The following is a 26,733-nucleotide window of genomic DNA, read 5'->3' as shown; positions in this document are numbered from 1 at the left end:
TCAGATGCATGCATACATAATGCATATGTAATATATATATATATATGCATATATAATACCTTTTCTTTCTGCTACAGTTTTAGTATCATCTGCAAAGGCAGTTATCTTGTGCTTGAATACTGCTACTAGATGAATAGTAGTATGTAGTAAGCCTGAAATTTTCAAAGGCTAGACACCTGTAGGGTGCGAGAAGAGTTTGTAACGGTCCCATGAGAGCAGATCGACCCCTCTGTGAATCCTCAGGAGAATCTAAACAGACCACTCTGTGCAAGGTGAAAGCTGCAAAACTAACTGCCATGGGAACAGCTGCAGAACAAGCCGCGCTTGCCAAGATTTCAAGGCTACGCTGGCAGTAGGCCACAAGAGATAGTGATAAGAAATGCATAGGCAATTTTAGGCAATCTTATGTTAATGAGCTCAGCTTTATCAGCTAGTGTTAGGAGGCCTGTTACAGAGCCTCTCCCCGAGCGAAGCTCCGATGCGTCGGGTTTTCCCCCATGGGTGACTGCAGCGTCTCCGGGGCTCCCGTCGCAGGTGTCACGCTTTCAATAAACCAAATATAGCACTCGCCTTCTGGGTGCAGCCTCGTCTCTGGGGAACCCGAGCCTGGTTGGCTACAATTGGCGCAGCGAGCAGGGTTCTCCAGGTACGATGCCTTTTTGGTCGAAAGCGGGGGAGGCAGGGAAGCCAGCGCTGTCCCTGCAGCGCATATCAGGATAGCCTTCGATGGAGCGATGGGGGCCGGTAGCACGGATGGTGGCCTGTTGGGCGGCCCCAGCGGACTGTCCGGAGTTGCAGGAGGTGGCAGGCATGATGCCGGTACAGCTACCTTCTACCCAGATGACAGCATGGCACCTCAACTCCTTGTCATCTTCCTGACTACCTCGCTGACCTCTGCCACACCTAAGCATCCCCTCAGGAATGCCATCCAGTCTATCGTCTCCACTGCTGGTGCCACGGATTGCTGGATGTGCACCCTGCTGAACTCCTCTACCAGATTGGGAATTGAGTTTGTCCCTCTGAACCTGAATGATTGGTGGGACAAGAGCAACATCTTCCAGTGGGGACCTTTCTGGTTTGATGACAGCAACGTCCACTCCTACCTTCGCCGCGGCCCCTGGGGTTCATGCTGCGATAGGGTAAGCCCCTACCTGGATAAGGAATCTGGAAGTTCTGGTTCTGGTTTTGTTATCATACCCTGTAACAGGATGAGGTTTGCTGGAATTTGAGTCCTTGACAACCTTGTCGTCCCGGGTGCTGGGAGGGTGGAACTGAGTGTCTTGCTTGTAATTCCTCGGAGTGGAAGCCATCGTGTGCGAGGAAGCTCCAAGGTTAGGCTGGGCCCTTCTGTCCCGTCCTCCCAGCCAAGCTGGTGGGGGTAGAAGTAACTGGTTTGAACTTTCTGGATTAGACCATAATTCCCATCTGCCTTCCTGTCTAATTGTTCTCTGTGTGAGTGTCAGCAAGGGATGGGGTGGGTCACAGATACCTCTGAGCGTGCACATATGGGCATGGCCCAAGCAGCTATCCACTTCAAGTGGAAACACTACTTACAGCAGTGCATGCACTTGGGAGCCCCCACACTTACTGTTCCACACACCCTTCTCCTGGGAACCATTACTTTTAACTTTGCTTTCACTGCTCTCATATGCTGTTGTCAAGTCTGTTCCACAGGTGCACGCTGTGTTGCCAGAAGAGCATCAACCACCTCACTTGATTCCTGCTAGCCTCGGCGTTCACAAAGGGGTCGCGGGGAGGAGTGTAGGGTGTGAGAAGAGTTTGTAACGGTCCCATGAGAGCAGATCGACCCCTCTGTGAATCCTCAGGAGAATCTAAACAGACCACTCTGTGCAAGGTGAAAGCTGCAAAACTAACTGCCATGGGAACAGCTGCAGAACAAGCCGCGCTTGCCAAGATTTCAAGGCTATGCTGGCAGTAGGCCACAAGAGATAGTGATAAGGAATGCATAGGCAATTTTAGGCAATCTTATGTTAATGAGTTGAGCTTTATCAGCTAGTGTTAGGAGGCCTGTTACAGAGCCTCTCCCCGAGCGAAGCTCCGACGTGTCGGGTTTTCCCCCACTGGTGACTGCAGCATCTCCGGGGCTCCCGTCGCGGGTGTCGCACGCTTTCCATAAACCAAATATAGCACTCGCCTTCTGGGTGCAGCCTCGTCTCTGGGGAACCCAAGCCTGGTTGGCTACAACACCCATTTCCCATTGGCTATGTCTATACTAGAGTTTTGTCAACAACATTGACGTTTGGTCAACAAGACTTGCGGAACATCCACATTCACAGGGTGTTCTGTCAACAGCAAATTGATAGAACGTGGTACTTCTGTTGACAGGGTCCTGCTGCTCCCCCATAAGGCAGAATGCCTTTGTTGACAGATTCTGTTGACAGAAAGCCAGTCTGGACGTTCTGGGGGACCCTCTGTTGACAGACAGGGCTTCTGGGACACCGGGCAGCCCTGTCTGCTGTGCTTCTGGTTGGCTGTTTTGTAGAGAGAGCAGGCAGGCAGTCCATCCACACTTTGTCAACGGAGCAGATTGCTCTATTGATCAGCTTGGCAGTCTGTCTGTGGTCTGTCGACAGAAGTTTTCTTGGAAGATATCTTCCAACAGAAGCTTCTGTCGACAGATTACTCTAGTGTAGACATAGCGAACAAATTTCAACTGCCGTTAGGTGCCTTAATCTTTGAAATGGGAATTAGTTTTTTATATAATAGTATCAGAAAACTTCAAAGCCTTCCCTCCTTTGTGGCCCATTCATAGGTACTTTTCTAATATGAAATATTTGCATCTAAACTGTGGTTAAATTGAAGCATAGGTGGGAAAATTAAAATAAAGTGGAATTACATCAATAATTTACAGACAGGTTATAAAACACATGAAAGCTGAAAAGCACGTACATACATGTTTAGAGTCACAAAGGATATAGAAATGGGGAATGATCCCCACATTTGCAAATGCTTCTAAAAATATAGCAAGAAAATAAAATACTAAATACTGTATTAGGTTTATATCAGGAAAACATTCTCACATTTTTGGGTGTGGAAATTTTTTGGTGTGGAATAGGCGGGCAATGTACATGGTGAAGCTGTAAAACTTGTTTGGACAGAAAACCAGCAAATATATAACAGGGACAAGTCCTGTCCTGGCATGAAGGTAGACTAGTTAATCTAGAGCAGTGTTTTGAGACCTTGGAACACCAAACAATAATATTTTTTATGTGAAACTCCTATGAAAAATTGTCAGACCAAAAAAACAAAAACAAAAATAACCCCAACAAATCTCAAAACCAAAATGAAGTAATTTAATCAGGTAACATAAACCATCAGTGTATTTTTCCAAATGCTCATGGCACACCTGCAAGTTGTTCACAGAATTCCAGTGTTCTGTGGAACAGTGTTTAATAAACACTGATCTAAAGAGCCCCTTTTTATCATGTAAAAGATGATGATCCTCGACCTCCATGGAAATAATGCTTCTTGATTTATTTATACTCCTTGTTTCTGTCTTTTCCACATGTTCTCCTTTTCCCTGCAATAGAATCAGCGACCCTCTCTTTTATGCCTGGTAGGCTACATCTACGCTAGCCGGCTACTTCGAAGTAGCTGGCACAATGTCAAAATAGCACCTGTTGCGTCTACACACACAGGGTGCTATTTCGATGTTGAAATTGACGTTAAGCGGCGAGACGTTGAAATCACTATTCCCATCAGAAGATGGGAATAGCTCCCTACTTCGATGTTGAACGTCGAAGTAGGGTGTGTGTAGGCAATCCGCGTCCCGCTACTTCGAAATAGCGGAGTTCTCCATGGCAGCAATCAGCTGAAGGGTTGAGATGCTCTGTCCAGCCCCTGCGGGGCTCTATGGTCTCTGCACTCAGTGGCTCTTAAAGCCACAGGGACCCAGAAACCCCGTAGCAGGAAGCTGGCAGCGTGCACGCAGCAGCTGTGCCACGAGGTGTCCCTGCACAGCCCAGAGGGACACCATGGCAGCCAGCCAGCCTCATGAGCGCCCCCAGAATTCCCCCTCCAGGCCATCCCAGGGCTCCCAGGCCTCCAGCGGGCAGGGTAGGAAGCGGGGCCCCTCCTGGACAGACCCTGAGCTCCGAGACCTGCTGGGGCTCTGGGGGGAGGAGGAGGTGCTGCATGTCATGGGGAGCAAGCGGCGGAATGCAGAGGCATTCTCCTGGCTGGCCGAGGGCCTGGCTGCCTGGGGTCACCCTGCCCGCACTCCTGACCATGTCAGGAGCAAGGTCAAGGAGTTGCGGCAGGGTTATGCCCGGGCCCGGGACTTGGCCAGCCGGTCTGGGGCTGCCCCTGCCACTTGCCCCTATTACCGGGAGCTCAAGGCTATCCTGGGCCCCTGGGGCACCTCCTCCCTCCCCCAGCCGCCCTTGACACCACGGCCGATGAGCCCCAGCCAGCCTCGGAGACAGGGTCAGGACCGAAGGCCAGCCCTGCCCCGCCACACCTACAGCTGGGACCCTCCACCCCAGCCACGGAGTGGTCCAGTGAGGAGGGAGAGCTGGGGCTGGACGTGCCATCCTGCAGCTCCAGCTGGGTGTCTGCCTCATGGGCATCTCCGGAGCCTGGCAGTGCACCATCAGGTATGTACCCCACAGGGCACAGACCCCCTGAGCATGGGGCGGGGGCACCACTTGACCAGGGGCCCCCCACAACACCCCAGCCTGACATGGCCCGGGCAATCCACAGCACAGGGACGGTGCCACAGCCACCAGTGCCCAGCAGCACCTCCACCCATGGACAGTGCCATGCCTCACCCCCAGTGGGAGGGGAGAGGGGAGGACCACTGGAGGGGGCCACCCACAGGATCAGTGCATGCACCAATGGGGGATGGATGGGGCGGGGACACAGGCCCTTGCGGGCGTGGGGGGTGGGCCACAGGTCAAGGCTAGGTACTCATGGCCTCCCTTCCCCGTTTTCCCCCTATTTCTGCAACCGCACAATCCATCGTCCCCGACAGCCCTCCCAGACCACCGGCGCACCAGCTGTTGGGGACACCGCCTGCCCCAGTCCGGGTCCACTCCCAGGGATGACACTGCTGCACCACCACCACCTACGACCCAGAGGTGGCTGCCGCCCTCTGGCGCCAGGTGGACCTCATGGAGCGGAGGCTCCAATTCGAGGAGCGGGAGGCCACCTGGCGCTGGGATGCCTGGCGCGAGTTCATGGCCACCTTTAACCAGGTGGCCGATACCCTTGAGGAGCTGGTGGCCCGTCTGCCTCCCCCCCGATGTCCTCTGTCCTGCCCTCCCAGCCGCCCCGCCCGCTGATGTCCTGCTGCTGTCATCCCGCCCACTGTCGTCCTGCCTGCTGCCCTGCCTGCTGTCGTCCCACCTGCTGCCCCACCTTCTGCCCCACCCACCAGCTCCTCAGAGCAGGAGCCAGCCGGGGCCATGGACCCACCTTGGCCATACCTCCCCATGCTCCCAGTCCCCAGCCAGCCTCGCCAGGGACCCTGGCTGAGAGGGGGACTGGCCAGCCGGACGCGGTGGGGGTCATGCCCTTCCACCCCTGCCCCAGAATGATGGGCTGATGCATGGCCTGCCCACATCTCCCCCCTGTAAATAGTTGTCCCCACCCTTGTATATAGTTATTTATAGTTGACCCCCCGTTATAGTTTGTAGAGATGTCCCCACTTGTACATAGTTATTATTTTCATTAGTCTGTTTTTTTTGCTAATATTATTATTTATTTGCCAAAAAGAGGTGACATTTTTGTTTTTCTTGTAAATAAAGACAGTTTTATTTTTCCCAAAACCTGTGTCCCGTGTGCTTTTGGTGAGGGTGAGGTGTGGGTGCTGGGGCGGGGTGCAGGGATGGCCGGATGGGGGGTCGCTCACTGGGCCACCTGGTCAAAGTACTCCCTTAGGGCCTCCCGGACCCGGGCCTCGTCCTGGTGGGTCTGGCAGCTCGGGGCGGTGGCTGGCTGGGGGTAGGCTGTTGCGGCCTCCTGTGCCCAGCCCTGCATGAAGGCCTTCCCCTTGCTTTCCACCAGGTTGTGGAGTGTGCAGCAGGCCCCCACAACCTGGGGGATGTTTGGGAGGCCCAGATCTAGGCGTGCCAGGAGGCAACGCCAGCGGCCTTTCGGGTGCCCGAAGGCCCGCTCGACCACTTGTTGGGCATGGTTGAGGCGGGTGTTGTAGCACTCCTGGCTGTCAGAGAGGTGGCCTGTACAGGGCTGCATAAGCCAGGGCTGGAGGGGGTACGCCGCATCCACCACAAGGCAGAGGGGGTACGGTGGTGGTATCCCCCAGAGGGATCTCCCTCTGTGGGATGTAGGTCCCCGCTTGCAGTCGGTGGTATAGTCCCAAATTCTGGAAAACGTGGGCGTCGTGGGTAGAGCTGGGCCAGCCCACGTAGATGTCCTGGAAGCGGCCATGGCTGTCGACCATGGCCTGCAGGACCACAGAGTGGTAGCCCTTCCTGTTGACATAGCGGCCACCACTGTGATCTGGGGCACGGATGGGGATGTGGGTCCCATCAAGGGCTCTGAAGCAGTTGGGGAATCCCATGGCGGCGAATCCCTCGACGGCCGCATCCAGGTCCCCAACTTGGACGACCCTCTTCAGCAGCAGGGCATTGAGTGCACCCACCACCTGTGGGGAGGGAACACGGGCGCCTGTGAGGGTTTGCAGAGTGTGACCTCCTCACCCAGGACCTGCTCACTCAGGCCCCCTCACCCAAGCCCCCCTCCTGAGGCCCCCCTCACCCAGGCCCTGCTCACCCAGGCCCCCCTCCCCAGCAGGGAGTTCAGCCCCAGGCCTCCTTACCTCCATGAGGACAGCCCCGACTGTGGCCTTTCCCATTCCAAACTGCTGTCCCACAGAGCGGTAGCTGTCTGGAGTGGCCAGCTTCCACACAGCTATTGCGAGCCTCTTCTCGACAGGGAGGGCGCGCCGCATGCGGGTGTTCTGGTGCCTGAGTGTGGGGGTGCGCCACTGGCAGAGCTCCATGAAGGTCTGCCGGCTCATGCGGAAGTTCTGCAGCCACTAGTCATCATTCCATTCCCCCATAACCAAGTGCTCCCACCACTCGGTGCTGGAGGGGTAGCTCCAGAGTCGGTGGGGCACCCGGCGGGGGAGGGCGAGGAGGGCCTGATGGTCGGGGGCATCTCCTGGTGCTCCTGGGGAGGGCTCCAATTCCAGAAGCTGCTGGGCGGCTGCCCGGGCAGCATCTAGAAGGGCGCCTGCTCCGTGGGAGGCAGCTTGTAGGGCTTCCAGCTGCTGCTGCAGGTCCATGTCTGTGGGCTCAAGGTCTGCGAGGCTTGTATCACCAACGCAGGGCTCCTCGTGCAGTGCAGGCTGAGTGTGTCTGGGAGGGACGCTTTAAGGGAGTGGCTTGCAGCTGCCCTGGAAGGGCTAGTGTGCTCTGTGACCCGGTTCGTGGGCTTTCCTGGCCCCTTATTTCGAAATAGGGGGCTTGTGTGTGTGGACGCTCCGCGTTTCCCTCTGGGGCGGCTCTTTTTGATGTTCCCCAGCGCTATTTCGACATTGAACATCAACATTTGCCAGCCCTGAAGGACGAGTAGATGATAATCGTCAAAGTAGCCTATTTTGAAGTTCTTACTTTGAAATAGGCTACTTCGACATTGTGTCCTAGTGTAGATATAACCATAGAGAGCTATTGATTTCAACCAATGAAATGTGGAGAACTTGGGTAAGCAGGAATTATTCTGTATTACTGTCCCACTTTTAAGCTAAGGGCAGGTTGTAACTTCTAGAAGCCTTCCTCTCCTAAAGCAATACATTTGGAAAGTCCAGGCTGAACCTCTGTAATCCAGAACTCTCTTGCCTGGCGACATCTGTAATCCAGCATGATTTTAGTTAGCCAGGTGACCTTTATCATAGGTGTGGCCAAGTTTCCTATGGTCCCATAAAGTTTGTTTGCAGCCACCAGTCCTGGCTCAGTGTTCTGTGCTGTTATTTAGCTATAATTTATCTCTAAAAATCTTCTAAGAACCAAGTAAGCAGTGGAAGAGTTGGTAATGCTGCTAGGGAATACTGACTTCCTGTGGTCCTGTAAATTCTCCTGTCCAACACCGGTGAGGTCCCAATAGTGCCAGATTAGAAAGGTTCAACCTGAATATCAAAGCATTAGCTAATCAGTGCCAGTGATGTAAAAATGGATTGTTCTTCTTCACCTCCATCCTTGGTGAGAATTTGGGGGTATTTGAGAATAAACTCATTGGTTGGGCTGCTTTCAATAGCAGTCATACTATGGTTAATAAACATGCGGACAAGGGGCACCCAGTGGACATAATATACCTAGATTTCCAGAAAGCCTTTGACACGGTCCCACACCAAAGGCTTTTATGTAAATTAGGTGGTCATGGGATAGGAGGAAAGATCCTTTCATGGATCGGGAATTGGTTAAAAGACAGAAAACAAAGGGTGGAATAAATGGTAAATTTTCACAATGGAGGAGGGGAACTAGTGGTGTTCCCCAGGGGTCAGTCCTGGGACCGATCCTGTTCAACTTGTTCATCAATGATCTAGAAAATGAGGTAAGCAGTGAGGTGGCAAAGTTTGTAGATGACACCAAGTTGTTCAGGACAGTCAAAACCAAAACAGATTGTGAAGAACTACAAAAAGTTCTCAGCAAACTGAGTGACTGGGCAGCAAAATGGCAAATGAAATTTAATGTGGGTAAGTGTAAGGTAATGCATGTTGGAAAAAATAACCCAAATTACACGTACGACATGATGGGGTCAAATTTAGCTACGACAGATCAGGAAAGGGATCTTGGAGTTAGAGTGGATAGTTCTCTGAAGACATCCACGCAGTGTACAGCGGCAGTTAGTAAAGCAAATAGGATGTTAGGAATTATTAAAAAAGGGATCGATGATAAGACAAAAGAGATCATGCTTCCCCTATATAAAACTATGGTACGCCCACATCTTGAGTACTGTGTGCAGATGTGGTCTCCTCACCTCAAAAAAGATATATTGGCGTTAGAAAAGGTTCAGAAAAGGGCGACTAAGATGATTAGGGGCTTGGAACGGGTCCCATATGGGGAGAGGCTAGAGAGACTGGGACTTTTCAGTTTGGAAAAGAGGCGATATGATAGAGGTATATAAAATCATGAATGGTGTGGAGAAAGTGAATATAGAAAAATTATTTACCTTTTCCCATAATACAAGAACTAGGGGACACCAAATGAAATTGATGGGTAGTAGGTTCAAAACTAATAAAAGGAAATTTTTCTTCACACAGCGCACAGTCAACCTGTGGAACTACTTGCCGGAGGAGGCTGTGAAGGCCAGGACTCTATTAGGGTTTAAAAAAGAGCTTGATAAATTTTTGCAGGTTAGGTCCATAAATGGCTATTAGCCAGGGATAAAGTATGGTGCCCTGGCCTTCAGAACAAGGGCAGGAGATAAATCACTTGATCATTGTCTGCTGCTCTCCTTCTCTGGGGCACCTGGCATTGGCCACTGTCGGCAGATGGGATGCTGGGCTGGATGGACCTTTGGTCTGACCCAGTAAGGCCATTCTTATGTCCTTATGTAACAGATTAGGAGATCCCTAGGCTCTCCCCTCATCGAGCTCTGTTCCATGCAGCTTATGTCTCTTAGTGTCACAGGCTGCAAACAATGGTAAAACAGGCTTCGTGAGTCCTGGGGAAGCTATTTGGCTTTTTTCTATGGAAAGAATGGCTAAAGCCAATGCTCTTTCCATGAAAGAGCTCCTGGTTTCTGTCCCTGCTATCCTTTTCAGCACAGCTTCCAGCACGAGGAAATCTCCAGAAGAGGTAGCAGCAAGTCCCATCTTTGTGTGTATGTGGTGACCGTAAACCTTGGGTTTGTTTCTCCACCAGATGGAGTCTGAGACTCTGGCCATGTCCCGCAGCATTCTCCAGCAGCTGCAGGATGCCTGCCAGGTGCTAGTATCCAGCATTCAAGGCCTCCCCACCAGCCTTCAGGATAAGGTGCAGCAGGTGTATCGCAACATGGAAGAGCTCCGTGCCTCCTTCTCAACCGTTGGTTCCTTCCAGGATCTCTCCAGCAGCCCCCTGACCCAGAGCCGGGAGATGGTGAGCAGGGCCCAGGAATATGTGGATGAGCTGATGGCTTACATGATGCAGAACGCACCTCTGTCCTGGATTGTGGGTCCCTTCATCCCCTCAGGTAAGGGGTCTGCAGGTTCCATGGAACCACCAAGCCAAGAAAATGAGGATAAAGAAGCAGAAGTCACAACAGCATCTAAGGCTGACTGAGGACCTAAAGCTGGGAACACTGAATTTCAAAGAACGAAGGCAGAATTCTTTTTGTCCCCCAGCTGTCCACCCACCTTTGACTTCACATGCACGAGAGACTTCTTCTTCTCCAGTAGGCTCTGTTTAGATGGAACTTGAGGGAGGTACAGAATGGGAGCATTTAGAAGTGCTAGTGGTATTAATGTACGCCAGCTGTTGACCTGCCCCTCCGCTTGTTTCTTGGTTGACCTGTTTAAATCTGAGGGAAGGAATGTGACTAAGTGAGGCTTCAGATGGCTTTGCCTGAGCAGGGCCCAGGTGTTGTGACTGCTCCTTTGCTCAGATAATACTACAGTGTCCACAATAAAATGTCATTGTATTTGAACTTGTTGTTTGTGTCCTGTTGAGTCGTCGAGCACAGGGTCTGCAGAAGAGAGCAGTGCTTGTAACTCATCCTGCTATAATCCTTGTTTCTGAGTGGTAACCATCAGCCAGAAGCATGACAGACATGGAGGCAAGCTTCTGCATACATATCGCAAACAAGTCTTAGCATCTTGCTAGTTGGAGAAGGATTCTTCAGCTGCAACCACTAGCTCCTTAGGACAAATCATTCCTGAGCATTGGAGATCAGGCCGTAGGAGATCTGCATTCAGATCTTTTCAGTGAGCAAGGGCTGGAGGCAACCAGTGCAGCTCTGCTAGAACCTACCTTTGTGCCTTCCACTCTGGGGGTGGGGAGTCACTCACTATTTTCTGAACAGCTTTTTTTTAAAAACAAGTTGGGGGCAGGGGAGAGAGGAGAGGGAGAGTAGTGCCAGCATGTGCAATACAAGCAGCTTTAGCATGGCATGGGCTTTTTGGAGTCCCAAGGACCTAAAAGTCATCCACATCCAAGCTGCCTGGGTAGCCCCACCCCAGCTGTATGTGTAAACAGTAAAGATGACAGGCAATGTTAACACTGTGGTGCAGTTTCTTGGATCATAGTACTCAATTTTCCACTAGTATTGCAAGGTGTGGGAAACATTATGCTCCGGTATGTGGGTTAGTTTATTTCTAATTTCATGTAATAGCACAGATGCCATAAGAGCTTTAGTTATTGATGATAGAGCAGTGACTACAGAGGAGACAGGCTGGGCAGGGGTAGTGCATCTGCGGAAGGTAAGCATGAGGACACAATCTCCACATTTGAATGAGGGCACCATTTAGAGTGGTCCCATTTGCAAGTGTCTGCATGTGGGTAAAGTGATGCTTTGCTGGAGAGTTCTTGGGAAGAAATGACTGATCTACTTGCTAGTAGTAGTAGTGACTTCTCTGTGACTCAGTGCCTGAACCCTGTTAGTGCAGGGGGGCTGGTCTTTTCTTCATAGTTTTCTTTTTAAAAAAAAAAAAAAACCCACACATGCCAAGGGTGATCATTCTAAATTGAACCTTGGGAATCTCCTGAACAGTGCCTGCTACAGAAGGATAAATGAACTGGTATTTGCAGAACCCTTAGGGCTAAGGCCAGTGTGAATGTCTAGTGAAAGCAATGAGGAGAAATGCAAGTGCTTCTGGTGAAATACACTACTGTGGTTTTCCCCCCCGCCCCGAAACAAGCTGTGGGGGGAAAGGCTGCTTCTACTGGTAGATGTGCATGTGCCCTAGTTGTAGGGGGCTGCATTGCTCACAGAAAAAGGGTGCTGGGGGTATACTGAACTCATTGCTTGGCTGCTTCTTCATCAAAAAGGGACCCTTACACTTCTGGTCCGCTATTGAAATATAGAGCGGGGCCTCCCAGCTGCAACAGGCTCTACCTCGCTCTGGAAGGCAGCAGCAGGCCTGTGGCCCTAGGCACAGGGGCCTCTGTACACTTGCCCATTCTCCAAAACTCCCATGGGCCAGGAAGAGCAAGCAAGGGGAGCTCCAGGGCCAGTGCTTCTGGGTGGAGAGGCAGGCAGCATACAACCTACTCAGGCTTACAGGCCACAGGGTCCTTGCAGCAGCATTTTGGAATTGTAGTTAGTGGGGCTGGGAGTCTGCTACCTGAGCCCCCACCTCTATTCCTCCCTATACCACACCCCCCTGCCTCAGCCCAGAGCCCTTTTCCACTCCCTGAACCTCTCATTTCTGGCCCTAGTGGGAGCGCTTTCCTGCAGCTCATGTCCTACTGTTCCAGTATCCAGCCTGGTAAAGGTGAGCAAAGTATGGGAGAGGGAGAGCTAGCGGGGCGTGAGCCTCCAGGGACAGGGAAGGAAGCAGGGGCATTAGGTTTTGTGCAGTAAGAAAGAGAGCAGCTTTCCTCCCTGCTTCAGCTCAGTGTTCAGTGGCCTGCAGGGAGTGGGAGGAACAAGACTGGAGTGTGCCCAGGGGAGGGAGTGAAATGGGGCTGGGTAACAAAGCAGCAAGGCTCAAGCACCCCTACCACTGTTGCTTTTAGGAGCATGGCATCCCAAAATGACAGCTGTGCCAGCCAAAGGAGGCTACCCCAGAGATTGATGAACTTTGCAAAATTTCTGGTGCATGCGTAACCTGCCCTTAATAGCACCTCTGCTATTAACCTGATCCCCCGCCTCCCCCCATCCTTAATTAAAAATAAGCACCAAGTGGTGGGAGCACCTGGTTATGGGGGAATGGAATGGTGAGCAGTGTCTGCGGAACTTCCGCATGAGCCGGCAGACCTTCATGGAGCTCTGCCAGTGGCCCACCCCCGCACTCAGGCACCACGCCACCCGGATGCGGCGCGCCCTCCCCGTCGAGAAGAGGGTCACAATAGCTGACTGGAAGCTGGCCACTCCGGACAGCTACCGCTCCATGGGACAGCTGTTTGGAACGGGAAAAGCCACAGTCGGGGCTCTCCTCATGGAGGAAAGGATGCCTGGGGCTGAACTCCCTGCTGCGGAGGGGGGCCTGGGTGAGGGGGGCTGAGGAGAGGGGCCTGGGTGAAGGCGGTCACACTCTGCAAACCCTCACAGGCACTCAGGTTCCCTCCCCACAGGTGGTGCCTGCACTCAACGCCCTGGTGCTGAAGAGGGTCATCCGAGTTGGGGACCTGGATGCGGCCGTCAAGACATTTGCCGCCATGGGATTCCCCAACTTTTTGGAGCCCATGATGGGACCCACTTCCCCATCCGCGCCCCAGACCACAGTGGTGGCTGCTACGTCAACAGGAAGGGCTACCACTCTGTGGTCCTTCAGGCGATGGTCGACAGCCGTGGCCGCTGCCAGGACATCTACGTGGGCTGGCCTGGCTCTACCCACGACGCTCGCATTTTCCGGAATTAGGGACTATGCCACCGACTGCAGGCGGGGACCTACAGCCCCCAGAGGGATCTCCCTCTGGGGGATACCACCACCGTACCCCTCTGCCTTGTGGAGGATGCGGCATACCCCCTCCAGCCCTGGCTTATGCGGCCCCATACAGGCCACCTCTCTCATAGCCAGGACCGCTACAATGCCCGACTCAACCACGCCCGACAAGTGGTCGAGCGAGCCTTTGGGCGCCTGAAAGGCCGCTGGCGTTGCCTAGTGGCATGCCCAGACCTGGGCCTCCCAAACATCCCCCAGGTTGTGGGGGCCTGCTGCACACTCCACAAGCTGGTGGAAAGCAAGAGGGAGGCCTTCGTGCAGGGCTGGGCACAGGAGGCTGCAACAGCCTACCCCCAGCCAGCCAGCCGCCGCCCCGAGCTGCCAGGCCCACCAGGACAGGGTCCAGGTCCGGGAGGCCCTAAGGGAGTACTTTGACCAGGGGGCCCAGTTAGTGCCCCCCCCAGCCGTCCCTGCAGCCCGCCGCAGCACCCACACCTCAACTTCACCAAAAGCACGTGGGACACAGGTTTTTGGAAAAATAAAACTATCATTATTTTTACAAGAACAAAAATGTCTCCTCTTTTTGGCATATAAATAATATTAGCAGAAATAAAACAGATTCAATGAAAATAATAACTATATACAATTGGGACATCTCTACAAACTATTACGGGGGGGGGGTCAACTATAAATAACTATATACAGGGGTGGGGACAACTCTGTACAAGGGGGAGATGTGGGCACGCCACATCCGCCCATCATTCTGGGGCGGGAGCGGACGGGCGCGAGCCCCGCTGCGTTCGGCTGGCCGTTCCCCCTGTCAGCCGGGGTCCCCGGCGAGGCCGGCCTGGGGGCCGGGAGCACGGGGAGGTATGGCCGAGGCGGGTCCTCAGCCCCGGGTGGCTCTTGCTCTGAGGAGCTGGTGGGTGGGGCAGCAGGCGGGACATCGGGCGGGACAGCAGGCGGGACAGCAGGCAGGAAGCAGCAGGCAGCGTGGCGGGGAGGGCAGCACGGATGACATCAGGGGGAGGAAGACTGGCCACCAGCTCCTGAAACGCATTGGCCACCCGGTTGAATGTGGCCATAAATTCCCTCCAGGCCTCCCGGCGCCAGGCAGCCTCCCGCTCCTCGAATTGGAGCCTCTGCTCCATGAGGTCCGCCTGGCGCCGGAGGGCTGCAGCCACCTCTGGGACATAGGTGGTGGTGGTGGTGCGGCGGTGTCCTCGGCAGTGTCCTCGGCGGCGGTGGGCCCGTACTGGGGCAGGTGGTGACCCCGGGAGGTGGTGCTCCGGTGGTCTGGGAGGGCCGTTGGGGACCACGGAGGGTGCGGCTGCAGAAATAGGGGGGATGGGAGGCCGTGAGTACCCAGCCTTGACCCATGGCCCAACCCCCATCCCCCCAAGGGCTTGTTTCCCCCCAAATCCATCCCCCATTGGTGCGTGCAGTGATCCTGTGGGTGGTCCCCTCCAGTGGTCGACCCCTCTCTCCTCCCACCGGGGGTGGGGCACGGCGCTGTCCATGGGTGGAGGTGCTGCTGGGCACTGGTGCCTGTGGAATGATCCCTGTGCTGTGCATTGCCTGGGCCATGTCAGACTGCGGTGTTGTGGGGATGTGTGGGACCCCCAGTCAAGTGGTGCCCCTGCCCCATGCTCAGGGGTCTGCACCCTGTGGGGTACGTACCTGACAGTGCACTGCCAGACTTCAGAGATCCCCATGCAGCAGACACGCGGCTGGAGCTGCCGGACGGGACGTCTAGCACCAGCTCCCCCTCCTCGCTCGACCACTCGGTGGCTGGGGCGGAGGGTCCCGGCTCTAGGCGTGGGGAGGGGCAGGGCTGGACTCTGGACCCGACCCTGTCTCCGAGGGTAGCTGGGGCTCGTCGGCCATGGTGTCAAGGGTGGCTGGGGGGGAGGAGGTGCCCTGGGGGCCCAGGATAGCCCTGAGCTCCCAGTAATAGGGGCAAGCAGCGGGGGTAGCCCCAGACCAGCTGGCTGAGTTCTGGGCCCTGGCGTAACCCTGCCGCAACTCCTTGACTTTACTCCTGACATGGTCAGGAGTGCAGGCAGGGTGAGCCCGGGCAGCCAGGCCCTCAGCCAGCCGGGCGAACGCCTCCGTATTCCGCCGCTTGCTCCCCATGACGTGCAGCACCTCCTCCTCACCCCAGAGCCCCAGCAAGTCTCGGAGTTCAGGGTTAGTCCAGGAGGGGCCCTGCTTGCTACCCCGCCGGCTGGAGGCCTGGGAGCCCTGGGATGGCCCGGAGGGGGAGCTCTGGGTGTGCTCGGGTGGCTGGCTGGCCGCCATGATGGTGTCCCTCTGGCTGTGCAGGGACCTCGTGGCGGGGCTGCTGCACGCATGCTTGCCGCCAGCTTCCTGCTGCGGGCTTTCCAGATCCCTGCGGCTTTAAGAACCGCTGAGTGCAGAGATCATAGAGCCCCGCAGGGGCTGGCCAGCACGTCTCAACCCCTCAGCTGATTGCTGCCATGGAGGACACCGCTATTTTGAAGTAAGGGGACACGGATCGTCTACCCACACCCTACTTTGTCGTTGAACGTCGAAGGAGGACGCTGTTCCCGTCTTCTGATGGGAATAGCGATTTCGACGTCTCGCCGCTTAACTTCGATTTGAACATTGAAATAGCGCACGGCGCGTGTAGAAGGTGTCAGCAGACGGATGTAAAATGATCTCCAGATTAACCTACATTGCAAAGTGATTATGTTGCAAAGTGACTGGTTACAACATGATGCAGCAAAATCCAAACTCCTGCCAAAAGCAAGTCCTATAAAAGGTGAGCTCTTGTCAAAGCTTTGGATTCATCCTGCCAAGCAACAGCCTCATAGCACTGGAGTCAGGAGTGACAGATTCTAGCTTCCCCACTCAGACCAAATCTAACTGGCTTGAGCCTTAGTCGGGTAGCGAGACCCATGTTCGCAGGATTGGGGTCAGTGTGTGGGAACGCGTATGCGTCTTACTTTGGAGTCTCAAAAATTTGGCATATTGCCCTTTCCCCTAAAACGATAACATGGGAGCTGTAGTACGTAGTGTCAGGACTCTGAATCTTCTACCCCAGCCTAGAATCCTCTCTGCGCCCAACCTCCTTCACAGAGCCCGCACCTCCCATCCTCTGCCTCATAACTCTCTGCCCCGGCCCCCAGTCCTCTCCTGCACCCAAACCCTTATCCCTGGCCAGAGCCAGGAGGAGCCTTCCTGCCCCTCCCAGACCAACTCCCTGTCCCAGGAGCCTTCTCCTGCACACGGAACCGCTCATTTCTGGCTCCTTCTGTAGCCTGCATCCCTGGGCAGAGCTCTCCTTACACACCTCAGTCCCCCACCCCAGCGCAGTGAATGTGAGTGAGGTTGAGGGAGAGTGAAGAGTGGAGGGAAATGCCATGGAGTTACCCAGACGCAAGGCCTTGGGGAAGGGGCAGGGCACGCCCAGCGCCCGTGGGAAGGAGAGGGGCAGGGAGTGCAGCAGAGGTATTCGGCTTTGTGCGTTAGAAAGTTAGCAGTGGGACCTTCCCCTGACCTAGGACAGCCGTGGGGGAGGGGAGATGTCCAGCTGGTGAGTGTTCAGGGGAGGGGTGGCGTGGGGCACGGGCAGGTGGAGGCGAGGTGGGGGCAGGGCTTGGGGCAGAGCAGAGGTCAAGCACCTTACACTGCCAGCCACTTGGAAACACAGCAGCCCTGGCACCGGGGCTGGCAGTGATGCCAGCAAAAGTAGACTAGGCCGGAGATTTATGAAGTTTGCAGATGGGCTCTTTGAGTGGGGACAAAGAAGACAGATGTCCTGGGGCCTGGCAATTTAAAAGGCCCCATGGTGCTTGGCCACTATAGAGGCTACAGCTGCAAAGGTAGCACCCGGAGCCCTGGGCTCTTTAAATTGCCACGGGAGCCCTGGGTGGCGCACGCTGCTGAAGGGCTGGCTTGGGTAGGCTAGTCCTCAGCCCCGTTGCTTTGTGCAGGGCTCCACCTCTTGCAGCTGCCCAGAGATGCCCCTCCCACCTGCCCAGGGCCTGCTGAAATCTGCTGGCTGCCCTGCTTACAGGATTCCTTAGGGGTGCAAAAACTGCTATTAATCGCGGAAAGAGTCAAAGTTTGCAAGACTTCTTATTTATTTTGGCCTCTTCAAGATAGGATATAGCTCTGATGCTCAGACAGACCCTCACAAGGTCTAAGTGTCTATTGAATGCATCATATGTGACATGTCTCGAGAAGATGATAGGAAAATTCTGTGATTTAATCATTAATGCATCAGGATGTCTATTGTTGACCAATTAAATGATCAATTTGCACTAAGCTATTAACTTTTTGATGAGGTGAATGACATAGATAGTATAAAACTCAATGTAGTACTATAATACATGCAATAATTAATTCAAATGATGGTGGCTCCTTTGCATAACACTGGTTGCTAGTTTGGCTCCTGGACCACTGAGTATCACTGGAATACAATTTCAACAGATGCTCCTCAATGATCAGGGGGAACAAAACCCAGCAAGGCTGGATTGGCACTGGAAACATCAAAGGGAGTGGCAGCGATGGTTCTGCATGGGGGAGCAGTTTTTGGATGAAACAATAGCGGTTGTGGCTGTCTACCCCCTCAAGAGATGTTTTAAAAATTGCACCTTCACAATATTAATTTCCTTCTTGAAGTTCCAAAGCATTGCATTATTGCCCTGAGTCACACATTTCCCCTGCCCCCGATGACCATCCACCTCATCCTACTGATTAGTAAAGAACAAATTTCAGGAGAACATGCAAGACGTTTACTGTACCATAGAAATGCTCCATGCTTCATTTGCCACATTTAGATTCCTTCCAAAACCTGTCTAGACTAAGCCTCGCCAAAATGGGACAGCAGACAGGTCATGAAGGGCAACTTTGGGATCAGCAGAATGGCTGAGTAGGGAGACGTGTTCTGTAGCTGATGGGATACTAGGCAGTGGAAGGGCTGCTACTGCCTTCCCCACTCGAGATGGGCAGAGAATGGGCAGTCATGAGGGAAGAAGACGTAGATCTTCAGAGTATGTCCTAGGGCACGTGCATAATACAGGCTGGCTTCTCAATTGCCTTGTATCTTGTTTAGTCATTTACTTCAACACACAGTGGGTGATGTTACAAAGGGATGAATTAAAACTCTTGTCTCTCGCCCATCACAGAAAGGGAACTTGTTCCGCTTCTTTTTTCTAATTGGAGCTGAAAGAGGAGTGAGGAAGGGCTATGCCAGTTACCCGACCCAACTTTTGTTCCCTAACAAAATGTATCCTTCTCTAAGGTGCTTATATGGTCCTGATTGCCAGAGTATCTGAGCACCTCACTACACTTCTATGAGGTACAGTAGCTCTATCATCCCCACTGGTCAGAGGGGAAACTGAGGCACTGAGAAGCTAAGCAACTTGGTCAAGGTCACACAGAAGCTCTGTGGGAGAGGATGGAATTGACAGCAGCAGCTCAAATCCGAGGCTAGTGTCCTAACCCTTTGGAAAAAAATACATGTCTGTGGAATGCCACTCTTTGCTAGAGTGGGCCAGTTTTCACTTTCAAGCTATGAGCAACGTGTAGAGGAAGCAGGCATCTGGATCTCTGCAACCTTACCACCACAGAAGGTTTATATATTTTTTTCTTTTTTCGAGATTTTTCAAAACAAAGCCAGAAGTTCAGTTTCAATATTTTCCCTTGTCTCTCTCTTTTCCCATGGTCAATTGCAATGAAGGTCAATAGCTTTTTGTCACAGAAGTTCTTTAGAACATTTGATCTATACTAACTAGCAACTGTTTCAAGACAGCAGTGGTATCAGTGAATTCAGCTGGACGACAGCAGAAGACCCGGGGGAATAATTGGAATCACATATGGTGAAGAACTCACGCCCAAACTTTGCAGTCCCCAAGGGATTTGCATTCTCTTCTTGGTCAAGGAAGTGGAAGCTTTCTTTCACTGGCTCCCTAAACTGTCAGTCCTCATTATTTCACCACTCCCTCATAATGACATCACCAGGAGTGTATAAAATCTTGCCAGAGGGGAAGAAAAGTAAGGCAGTGTTTGGAGTCCTGGGGTAGGTTGGGGGTTGTGCTTGGGAAGAAGGTTTTGAAGGGGGTTTCCTGTCTTTCTTTTTTGTTTTTACCCTTCCTTGGTCATGTCTTTTTGTTTATGCTTCTAAGAAACGTTTGGCTGTGACTGTGTGCTGTGCTTATATTGTGAAGGAGTTGGTCTTAAGCCCTTTCTCTCCTGTGACAGACTCATGTGCTTTTCATGCACTTAAAAGCAACTTAGAACCAATAGAATCTACAGCCTTCAAAGGGCTTATAAAAATGAGACCTTATTTTTTCTGGTGACTCTTATGTGACAGAAAGGAGGAGCATTTTCTTATCTATATAGTAAAAGTGTTGGCTCCACTGCTTTTTGCAGAGTAAGTTCTAGATACCAGCCACTTGTTAAGCTGCTGGGGCTACCAATTGGCCGTTCTCTGGAGTAGAACCATCTTCTTCCCTTTGAAGGGCTGTAGCTCCCTTAGGAAGGGTTACAACTTGCAAAGTAAGCTTCTCTCTCTTCAGGCATATCTAATTCCACTATGGATTCTAATGGCAAGGATACAAAGATGGCATCCCTGGAGCATGGGGAGGAGGAACAGCAGGTAGGTATTGCCTCTTAGGCATCACTGGTTCAGTTGACAAAGACAAAAGATGTCTGGCTTACCCTATTTAAAACCACTTCTCCCCTCCCTGTCCAGTGACCTTTCTGATCAGGCTCATCTCTCTCAAGTGAGGCATAGCTGTTAGGTGTGCTAGCTCTGTAGCCTCTCGCACCATTACAGAATCCTTTTGACTCGGGGATAACAGTTGAAAAGTAATGAGTGGCTCCAAGCTACAGCCTTGCTTCTGACTTGCTCATTTTCCTCCTTGCCTCCCTAGACTGTCTTGAAGAGGGTGACCAGTCTACCGCTAGTGAATGCTGCCTGTGACTTGGCTGCGACTGCCTATGCCTCCACCAAGGAGAGCCATCCCTATGTCAAGTCTCTGTGTGACCTGGCAGAGAAGGGAGCGACATCCATAACCAACGTTGCACTCGGCAGCCCAGAGTCAGTTCCCCCTGTATTTGAACCTCAGGGTGAGTGAAGTCTCTGCAGAGCTGTGTGTGTGTGAGACAACTTGACCACAGGTGCTTAAGAAATGTAGGCCTGCAATATTAGAGGTGGGCATGATGGTAGTGTAGAAAGGTACAGAAGCCCAGGGATGTAAATATCCACCTAGAGGATAAGGAAGGGGTTTGTTGACACCGACTGTTGCTGAACCTGCAGTTGCCTTCATTGTGGCCAGGAAGTAAAGATTCGGGCTCAGCTAACTTTCTTTCAAGAGCAATAATCTTTGCAGGAGATCCAACTGCAAAATGAGCAGATCCCTGTACAACAAGGGATGCTCTAACCTCTTTCAGTCAGGCTGTTTCAGCCTCCTCTACTTAGTACCTGTGGGCCAACAAAACTGCCAACCGTTTAAAAATGGCTCTGAGCTTCTTGTTGAGCTATTGCCTGATGTAACCAGCTATGTCATCGGCATGAAGGAAACAATTAACCGACTGTTGCAGTTGAGGCTTTGTGAATGCCCTTCAAAAGGTACCAGACAGCTACTAAGATGAGGTCAAAATCCTACAAGCTGTAAGACTATATGGAGTGAAATCCTTCCATGTAGTCCAGCTCTACTGCATACAAACCCAAAAAAACCTCTTGCATGAAGAAGGAGCCTGGGAAGTAGAGGGTTAAGAATTGTGCAGTAAGCATGGGGGCGCAGGAACATTCTGCTGCTAGTGGTAACCATCTTGCCTGGGTAAGTGGAAGGAAACCCTAACCTGCAGGAGAGAGAGAGACCCTCTCCCACAAGGTGTTTGCATTAAGTAAATGAGGGGCTTGTCCCTTCCTTCCCCGTGCCCAGTGAGGCTGTAGATGGTGTCATAGTTGCCGTACACCGACGCTTGCATTCACTCTATGGCAGCCTGAATGCTTGGAAGACCAAGGGGTGTCATTAGAGATGAGCCAGATGCTCTACCTCATGCAGTGGCAAAACCCAAAAAACCAGGTGGAAATATGCTGTCTCTCAACAGGGACTAAGGCTGTTGCTGAAGTAGAGAAGGTGGAGGAGACTCTACCAACTCCTCAGCAGACTGCTGAGATGGTAAGTCTGTCCCCACAATGACATGTTGAGCAATATTTAACAAACGCCACTTAAGGTGGAGGCAGGTGTCTAAGGCCTGATAGCAAGCTGCAGATCTTCTACTGAAGAGTTGACGACCTCTTGGGCTGAACAAGGGACAATTCCTGACCTCGGGCCAGGACTCGAGGCAGTTCACTCACATTCAGACTCCAATAGGGCATCTTGTAAAATGGCCGTGTTCCGTAAGGCTGGGTGTGGGGGAGGAATAGGGTCACCCGAGCAAGGTAGGGAGTTCTTAATGTCTAGATGGACAAGTGGTAAACATCCTCCAGTGACTCGACTCCCTGGGCCAATGTGGTTTATTGCCCTGAATGTCTGGTCAGTAATGCCTTGCTTGACCCTTCTCTCCAGGCTGTGCCTGACACACAGGAGTCGGTCTCCTCCAGACTGACAGATGTCAAGGAGGCCATGAGCAGAGTGGTAGACATGACGAAGGAGGCTGTGCAGGATGGGATGAAGGCCACCAAGTCAGCAGTGACGGACAGCATGAGCACAGTAGCAGAATCCAGAATGGGCCAACTGGCCATGAGCGGAATGGAAGCAGTGCTGGGGAAGTCAGAAGAGCTCTTGGATCACTACCTTCCCATGACGGAGGAGGAACTGGGTCAGAACACACAGGACAGGGCTATGGTTTCAAAGAGCAAAGTAACACTCCCTTTGGTCCCAACTTGTCTGGACAAGACTGAGAAGCCTATCAGCCTGCACTGGCTGACAGATGGGCAGCATTTTCATGTGTAACGTTCTTGGCCAAGGGAGTTCCTGGCTACATGCCCATTGAAAATGATGTGAGCAAGTGGGGAAAGGGTGGTGCTCGAAGGTACTATGGGCATGAATTAGGACTACTTCTTGGAGTCCATTTCAAGTGTGCAGAAACAGTCCTAGCCCTCTTTGTTTGGGGTCAGTTATTAGCCGCCTTAAAGGCAGAGGTTGGTCTCGTGGCTTTTAGAAGGGCTATTCCGCCAAGAATTTGGGGTAGCATTGGGCAGTTGAGTATAGCTTGTCCTCCTTTCCCAAGCTCTTACCCTCAGATTCTTCTTGCCTTCAGCTGAACTTGCTGAATCCATGGAAGGGACTCCAGCGTCTTCAGCACAAGCGCCGGAGCATCGCAGCTACTTTGTGCGTTTGGGTTCCCTGTCGGCCAAACTCCGCCAGCGCGCCTACCGCTATTCCCTAGACAAGATGAGGCATACCAGCCAAAGCATCAATGAGGCTCTGTCCCAGCTTCGTCAGGTCATCGGACTGGTAAGGACTTGCTCCGCTTCAGGAGGCGGTCTGCTAGTAAACTCTAGCCCAGTGCCTGGGCAATTAGAGTTGCTGGTGGCTTGGACTCCTTTGCCCTACTCCCCTGCCTTTCAGGCTAGGGAACTCTTCCACTTCATCCTGTGTGGACCAGGGCGTGATAGGCTTATAGAACACAAAATGTCTGCAGGTTGAAGTTGTGTCCTCAAGCAGTAGAGCTAGAGGAACTGAGATTAATTCAATCCCTTTCTAGATTGAATACATCAAACAAGGTGTGAGGCTCCAAGATGCCCGGGAGAAGTTCCAGGAGATGTGGCTGAACTGGAGTCAAAAGCAGCCAAAAGGCAGTGAGATCCCAGACTTGGAAGAGACAAGGGTATGTCCCTAGCTTTGCCCTTCTGCTCGGAGGCTGAAAAGTGTTCTGGGCCTTGCAAGGTAGCTGCTGAGCTCCTCAACCAGACAGATACCTGGTGACCTCCTACCTTGAGGGAAAACAGGGTTGCACATAAGTGTTCCTCGAATACATCTCAAATTGGTCACTTGTGAATGCTGTGTCCAAGGGGCTTCCCTTCCCTTCTTGGTAGGGTAGCTGTAAGTGTTGCCCTCCCTTAACCTCAGCATAGCCTTCCAACCTTTAATCATGTAACTGATTAGGAGATCCCTAGTCTCTCCCTCATCAAGCTCTGTTCCATGCAGCTTATGTCTGTTAGTGTCACAGGCTGCAAACAATGGTAAAACAGGTTTCCTGAGTCCTAAAAGCCAAATAGCTTCCCTTTCTATGGAAAGAATGGCTAAAGCCAATGCTTTTTCCATGAAAGAGCTCCTGGTTTCTGTCCCTGCTATCCTTTTCAGCACAGCTTCCAGCACGAGGAAATCTCCAGAAGAGGTAGCAGCGAGTCCCATCTTTGTGTGTCTGTGGTGAACGTAAACCTTGGGTTTGTTTCTCCACCAGATGGAGTCTGAGACTCTGGCCATGTCCCGCAGCATTCTCCAGCAGCTGCAGGATGCCTGCCAGGTGCTAGTATCCAGCATTCAAGGCCTCCCCACCAGCCTTCAGGATAAGGTGCAGCAGGTGTATCGCAACATGGAAGAGCTCCGTGCCTCCTTCTCAACTGTTGGTTCCTTCCAGGATCTCTCCAGCAGCCTCCTGACCCAGAGCCAGGAGATGGTGAGCAGGGCCCAGGAATATGTGGATGAGCTGATGGCTTACATGATGCAGAACGCACCTCTGTCCTGGATTGTGGGTCCCTTCATCCCCTTGGGTAAGGGGTCTGCAGGTTCCGTGGAACCACCAAGCCAAGAAAATGAGGATAAAGAAGCAGAAGTCACAACAGCATCTAAGGCTGACTGAGGACCTAAAGCTGGGAACACTGAATTTCAAAGAAGGAAGGCAGAGTTCTTTTTCTCCCCCAGCTGTCCACCCACCTTCGACTTCACATGCACGAGAGACTTCTTCTTCTTCTCCAGGAGGCTCTGTTTAGATGGAACTTGAGGGAGGTACAGAATGGGAGCATTTAGAAGTGCTAGTGGTATTAATGTACGCCAGCTGTTGACCTGCCCCTCCGCTTGTTTCTTGGTTGACCTGTTTAAATCTGAGGGAAGGAATGTGACTAACTGAGGCTTCAGATGGCTTTGCCTGAGCAGGGCCCAGGTGTTGTGACTGCTCCTTTGCTCAGATAATACTACAGTGTCCACAATAAAATGTCATTGTATTTGAACTTGGTGTTTGTGTCCTTTTGAGTCGTCGAGCACAGGGTCTGCAGAAGAGAGCAGTGCTTGTAACTCATCTTGCTATAATCCTTTTTTCTGAGTGGTAACCATCAACCAGAAGCATGACAGACATGGAGGCAAGCTTCTGCATACATATCGCAAACAAGTCTTAGCATCTTGCTAGTTGGAGAAGGATTCTTCAGCTGCAACCACTAGCTCCTTAGGACAAATCATTCCTGAGCTTTGGAGATCAGGCCGTAGGAGATCTGCCTTCAGAGCTTTTCAGTGAGCAAGGGCTGGAGGCAACCAGTGCAGCTCTGCTAGAAACTACCTTTGTGCCTTCCACTCTGGGGGTGGGGAGTCACTCACTCACTATTTTCTGAATAGCTTTTTTTGGTTTTTTTAAAACAAGTTGGGGGCAGGGTAGAGAGGAGAGGGAGAGTAGTGCCAGCATGTGCAATACAAGCAGCTTTAGCATGGCATGGGCTTTTTGGAGTCCCGATGACCTAAAGCCGTCCACATCAAAGCTGCATAGGTAGCCCCACCCCAGCTGTATGTGTAAACAGTAAAGATGACAGGCAATGTTAGCACGCGGGTGCGGGTTCTTGGATCACAGTACTCAATTTTCCACTAGTATTAGAAGGTGTGGGAAATCTTATGCTCCAGTATGGGGGTTAGTTTATTTCTAATTTAGGGACTAGCACAGATGCCATAAGAGCTTTAGTTATTGACGATAGAGCAGTGATTATAGAGGAGACAGGCTGGGCAGGGGTAGTGCATCTGCGGAAGGTAAGCATGAGGGCACAGATCTCCACATTTGAATGAGAGCACCATTGAGAGTGGTCCCATTTGCAAGTGTCCGCATGTGGGTAAAGTGATGCTTTGCTGGAGAGTTCTTGGGGAGCAATGACTGATCTACATCGTAGTAGTAGTGACTTCTCTGTGACTTAGTGCCTGAACCCTGTTAGTGCAGGGGGGGCTGGCTTTTAATTTAGAGCTTTCTTTTTTTAAAAAAAAAACAAAAAAAAAAAAAACCAAGAACCCACACGTGCCAACCTTGACCATTCTAAATTGAACGTGGGGAATCTCCTAAACAGTGCCTGCTTCAGATGGATAAATGAACTGGTATTTGCAGGAGCCCAAGGGCTAAGGTCAGTGTGAATGTCTAGTGAAGGCAATGAGGAGAAAGACAGACAAGCATTTTGCTGAAATACGCTATGTGGGGAAAGGCTACTTCTACTGCTAGATGTGCATGTGCCCTAGTTGGAGGGGGGCTGCAGTGCTCACAGACAAAGGGTGCTGGGGGTATACTGAACTCAGTGCTTGGCTGCTACTTCATCAACCATTTGATCCAAAAGGGACCATTACACTTATGGTCAGCTATTGAAATGTAGAGCGGGGTCTCCCAGCTGCAACAGGCTCTACCTAGCTCTAAATGGCTCCTGGAAGGCAGCAGCAGGCCTGTGGCCCTAGGCACAGGGGCCTCTGTACACTTGCCCATTCCCCAAAACTCCCGTGGGCCAGGAAGAGCAACCAAGGGAAGCTCCAGGGCCAGTGCTTCTGGGTGGAGAGGCAGGCAGCATACAGCCTACTCAGGCTTACAGGCCACAGGGTCCTTGCAGCCTCTTCAGGGAAGTGTAATTAGTGGGGCTGGGAGTCCCCAACCTGAGCCCCCCCCTCTATTCCTCCCTATAGCACACCCCTGTGCCTTAGCCCAGAGCCCTTTTCCACTCCCTGAACCCTTAATTTCTGACCTTAGTGGGAGCGCTTTCCTGCAGCTCGTGTCCTACTGCCCCAGTATCCAGCCTGGTTAAGGTGAGCAAAGTATGGGAGAGGGAGAGAGCTAGGGGGCGTGAGCCTCTAGGGACAGGGAAGGAAGCAGGGCAGGGGCATTAGGTTTTGTGCAGTAAGAAAGAGAGCAGCTTTCCTCCCTGCTTCAGCTCCGTGTTCAGTGGCCTGCAGGAAGTGGGAGGAATAAGACTGGAGTGTGCTCAGGGGAGGGAGTGAAATGGGGCTGGGTAAGAAAGCAGCAAGGCTCAAGCACCCCTACCGCTGATGCTTTTAGGAGCATGGAAT

At 52.4% G+C, this 26,733-nt stretch overlaps 2 protein-coding genes across 2 annotated transcripts; both read left to right on the top strand.

Annotated features, from left to right (window-relative positions):
* Positions 1-493: 493 nt before the first annotated feature.
* Positions 494-10,526, top strand: LOC142007155 (uncharacterized). Its single transcript, XM_074983705.1, has 2 exons — positions 494-1,139; positions 9,849-10,526. The coding sequence occupies exons 1-2, from the start codon at positions 735-737 to the stop codon at positions 10,245-10,247; spliced, it is 804 nt and encodes a 267-aa protein (XP_074839806.1). The 5' UTR covers positions 494-734; the 3' UTR covers positions 10,248-10,526.
* A 9,549-nt stretch (positions 10,527-20,075) lies between these two features.
* On the top strand, positions 20,076-24,508 carry LOC142007154 (perilipin-3-like). Its single transcript, XM_074983704.1, has 8 exons — positions 20,076-20,138; positions 20,416-20,611; positions 21,599-21,669; positions 22,060-22,312; positions 22,754-22,950; positions 23,201-23,323; positions 23,900-24,010; positions 24,077-24,508. Exons 1-8 carry the CDS (start codon positions 20,076-20,078, stop codon positions 24,296-24,298), a joined length of 1,236 nt encoding a protein of 411 aa, XP_074839805.1. The 3' UTR covers positions 24,299-24,508.
* Positions 24,509-26,733: the final 2,225 nt, after the last annotated feature.

Source organism: Carettochelys insculpta, chromosome 1 (assembly GCF_033958435.1).
Source record: "Carettochelys insculpta isolate YL-2023 chromosome 1, ASM3395843v1, whole genome shotgun sequence".
NCBI classification, from domain to species: Eukaryota; Metazoa; Chordata; order Testudines; family Carettochelyidae; genus Carettochelys; species Carettochelys insculpta.
The sequence above is the reverse complement of the archived record's forward strand: the minus strand, read 5'-3'. Positions and strand labels throughout refer to the sequence as shown.

Excerpts from the sequence above, each read along its gene's own strand:
- LOC142007155 (XM_074983705.1), top strand. The coding sequence starts at position 735 with ATGGGGGCCGGTAGCACGGATGGTGGCCTGTTGGGCGGCCCCAGCGGA. Across the intron at positions 1,140-9,848 it reads GGGGTTCATGCTGCGATAGG|ATGGAGTCTGAGACTCTGGC; the intron begins GTAAGCCCCTAC and ends TTTCTCCACCAG.
- LOC142007154 (XM_074983704.1), top strand. The coding sequence starts at position 20,076 with ATGGATTCTAATGGCAAGGATACAAAGATGGCATCCCTGGAGCATGGG. Across the intron at positions 22,313-22,753 it reads CATGACGGAGGAGGAACTGG|CTGAACTTGCTGAATCCATG; the intron begins GTCAGAACACAC and ends TCTTGCCTTCAG. Across the intron at positions 22,951-23,200 it reads TTCGTCAGGTCATCGGACTG|ATTGAATACATCAAACAAGG; the intron begins GTAAGGACTTGC and ends ATCCCTTTCTAG.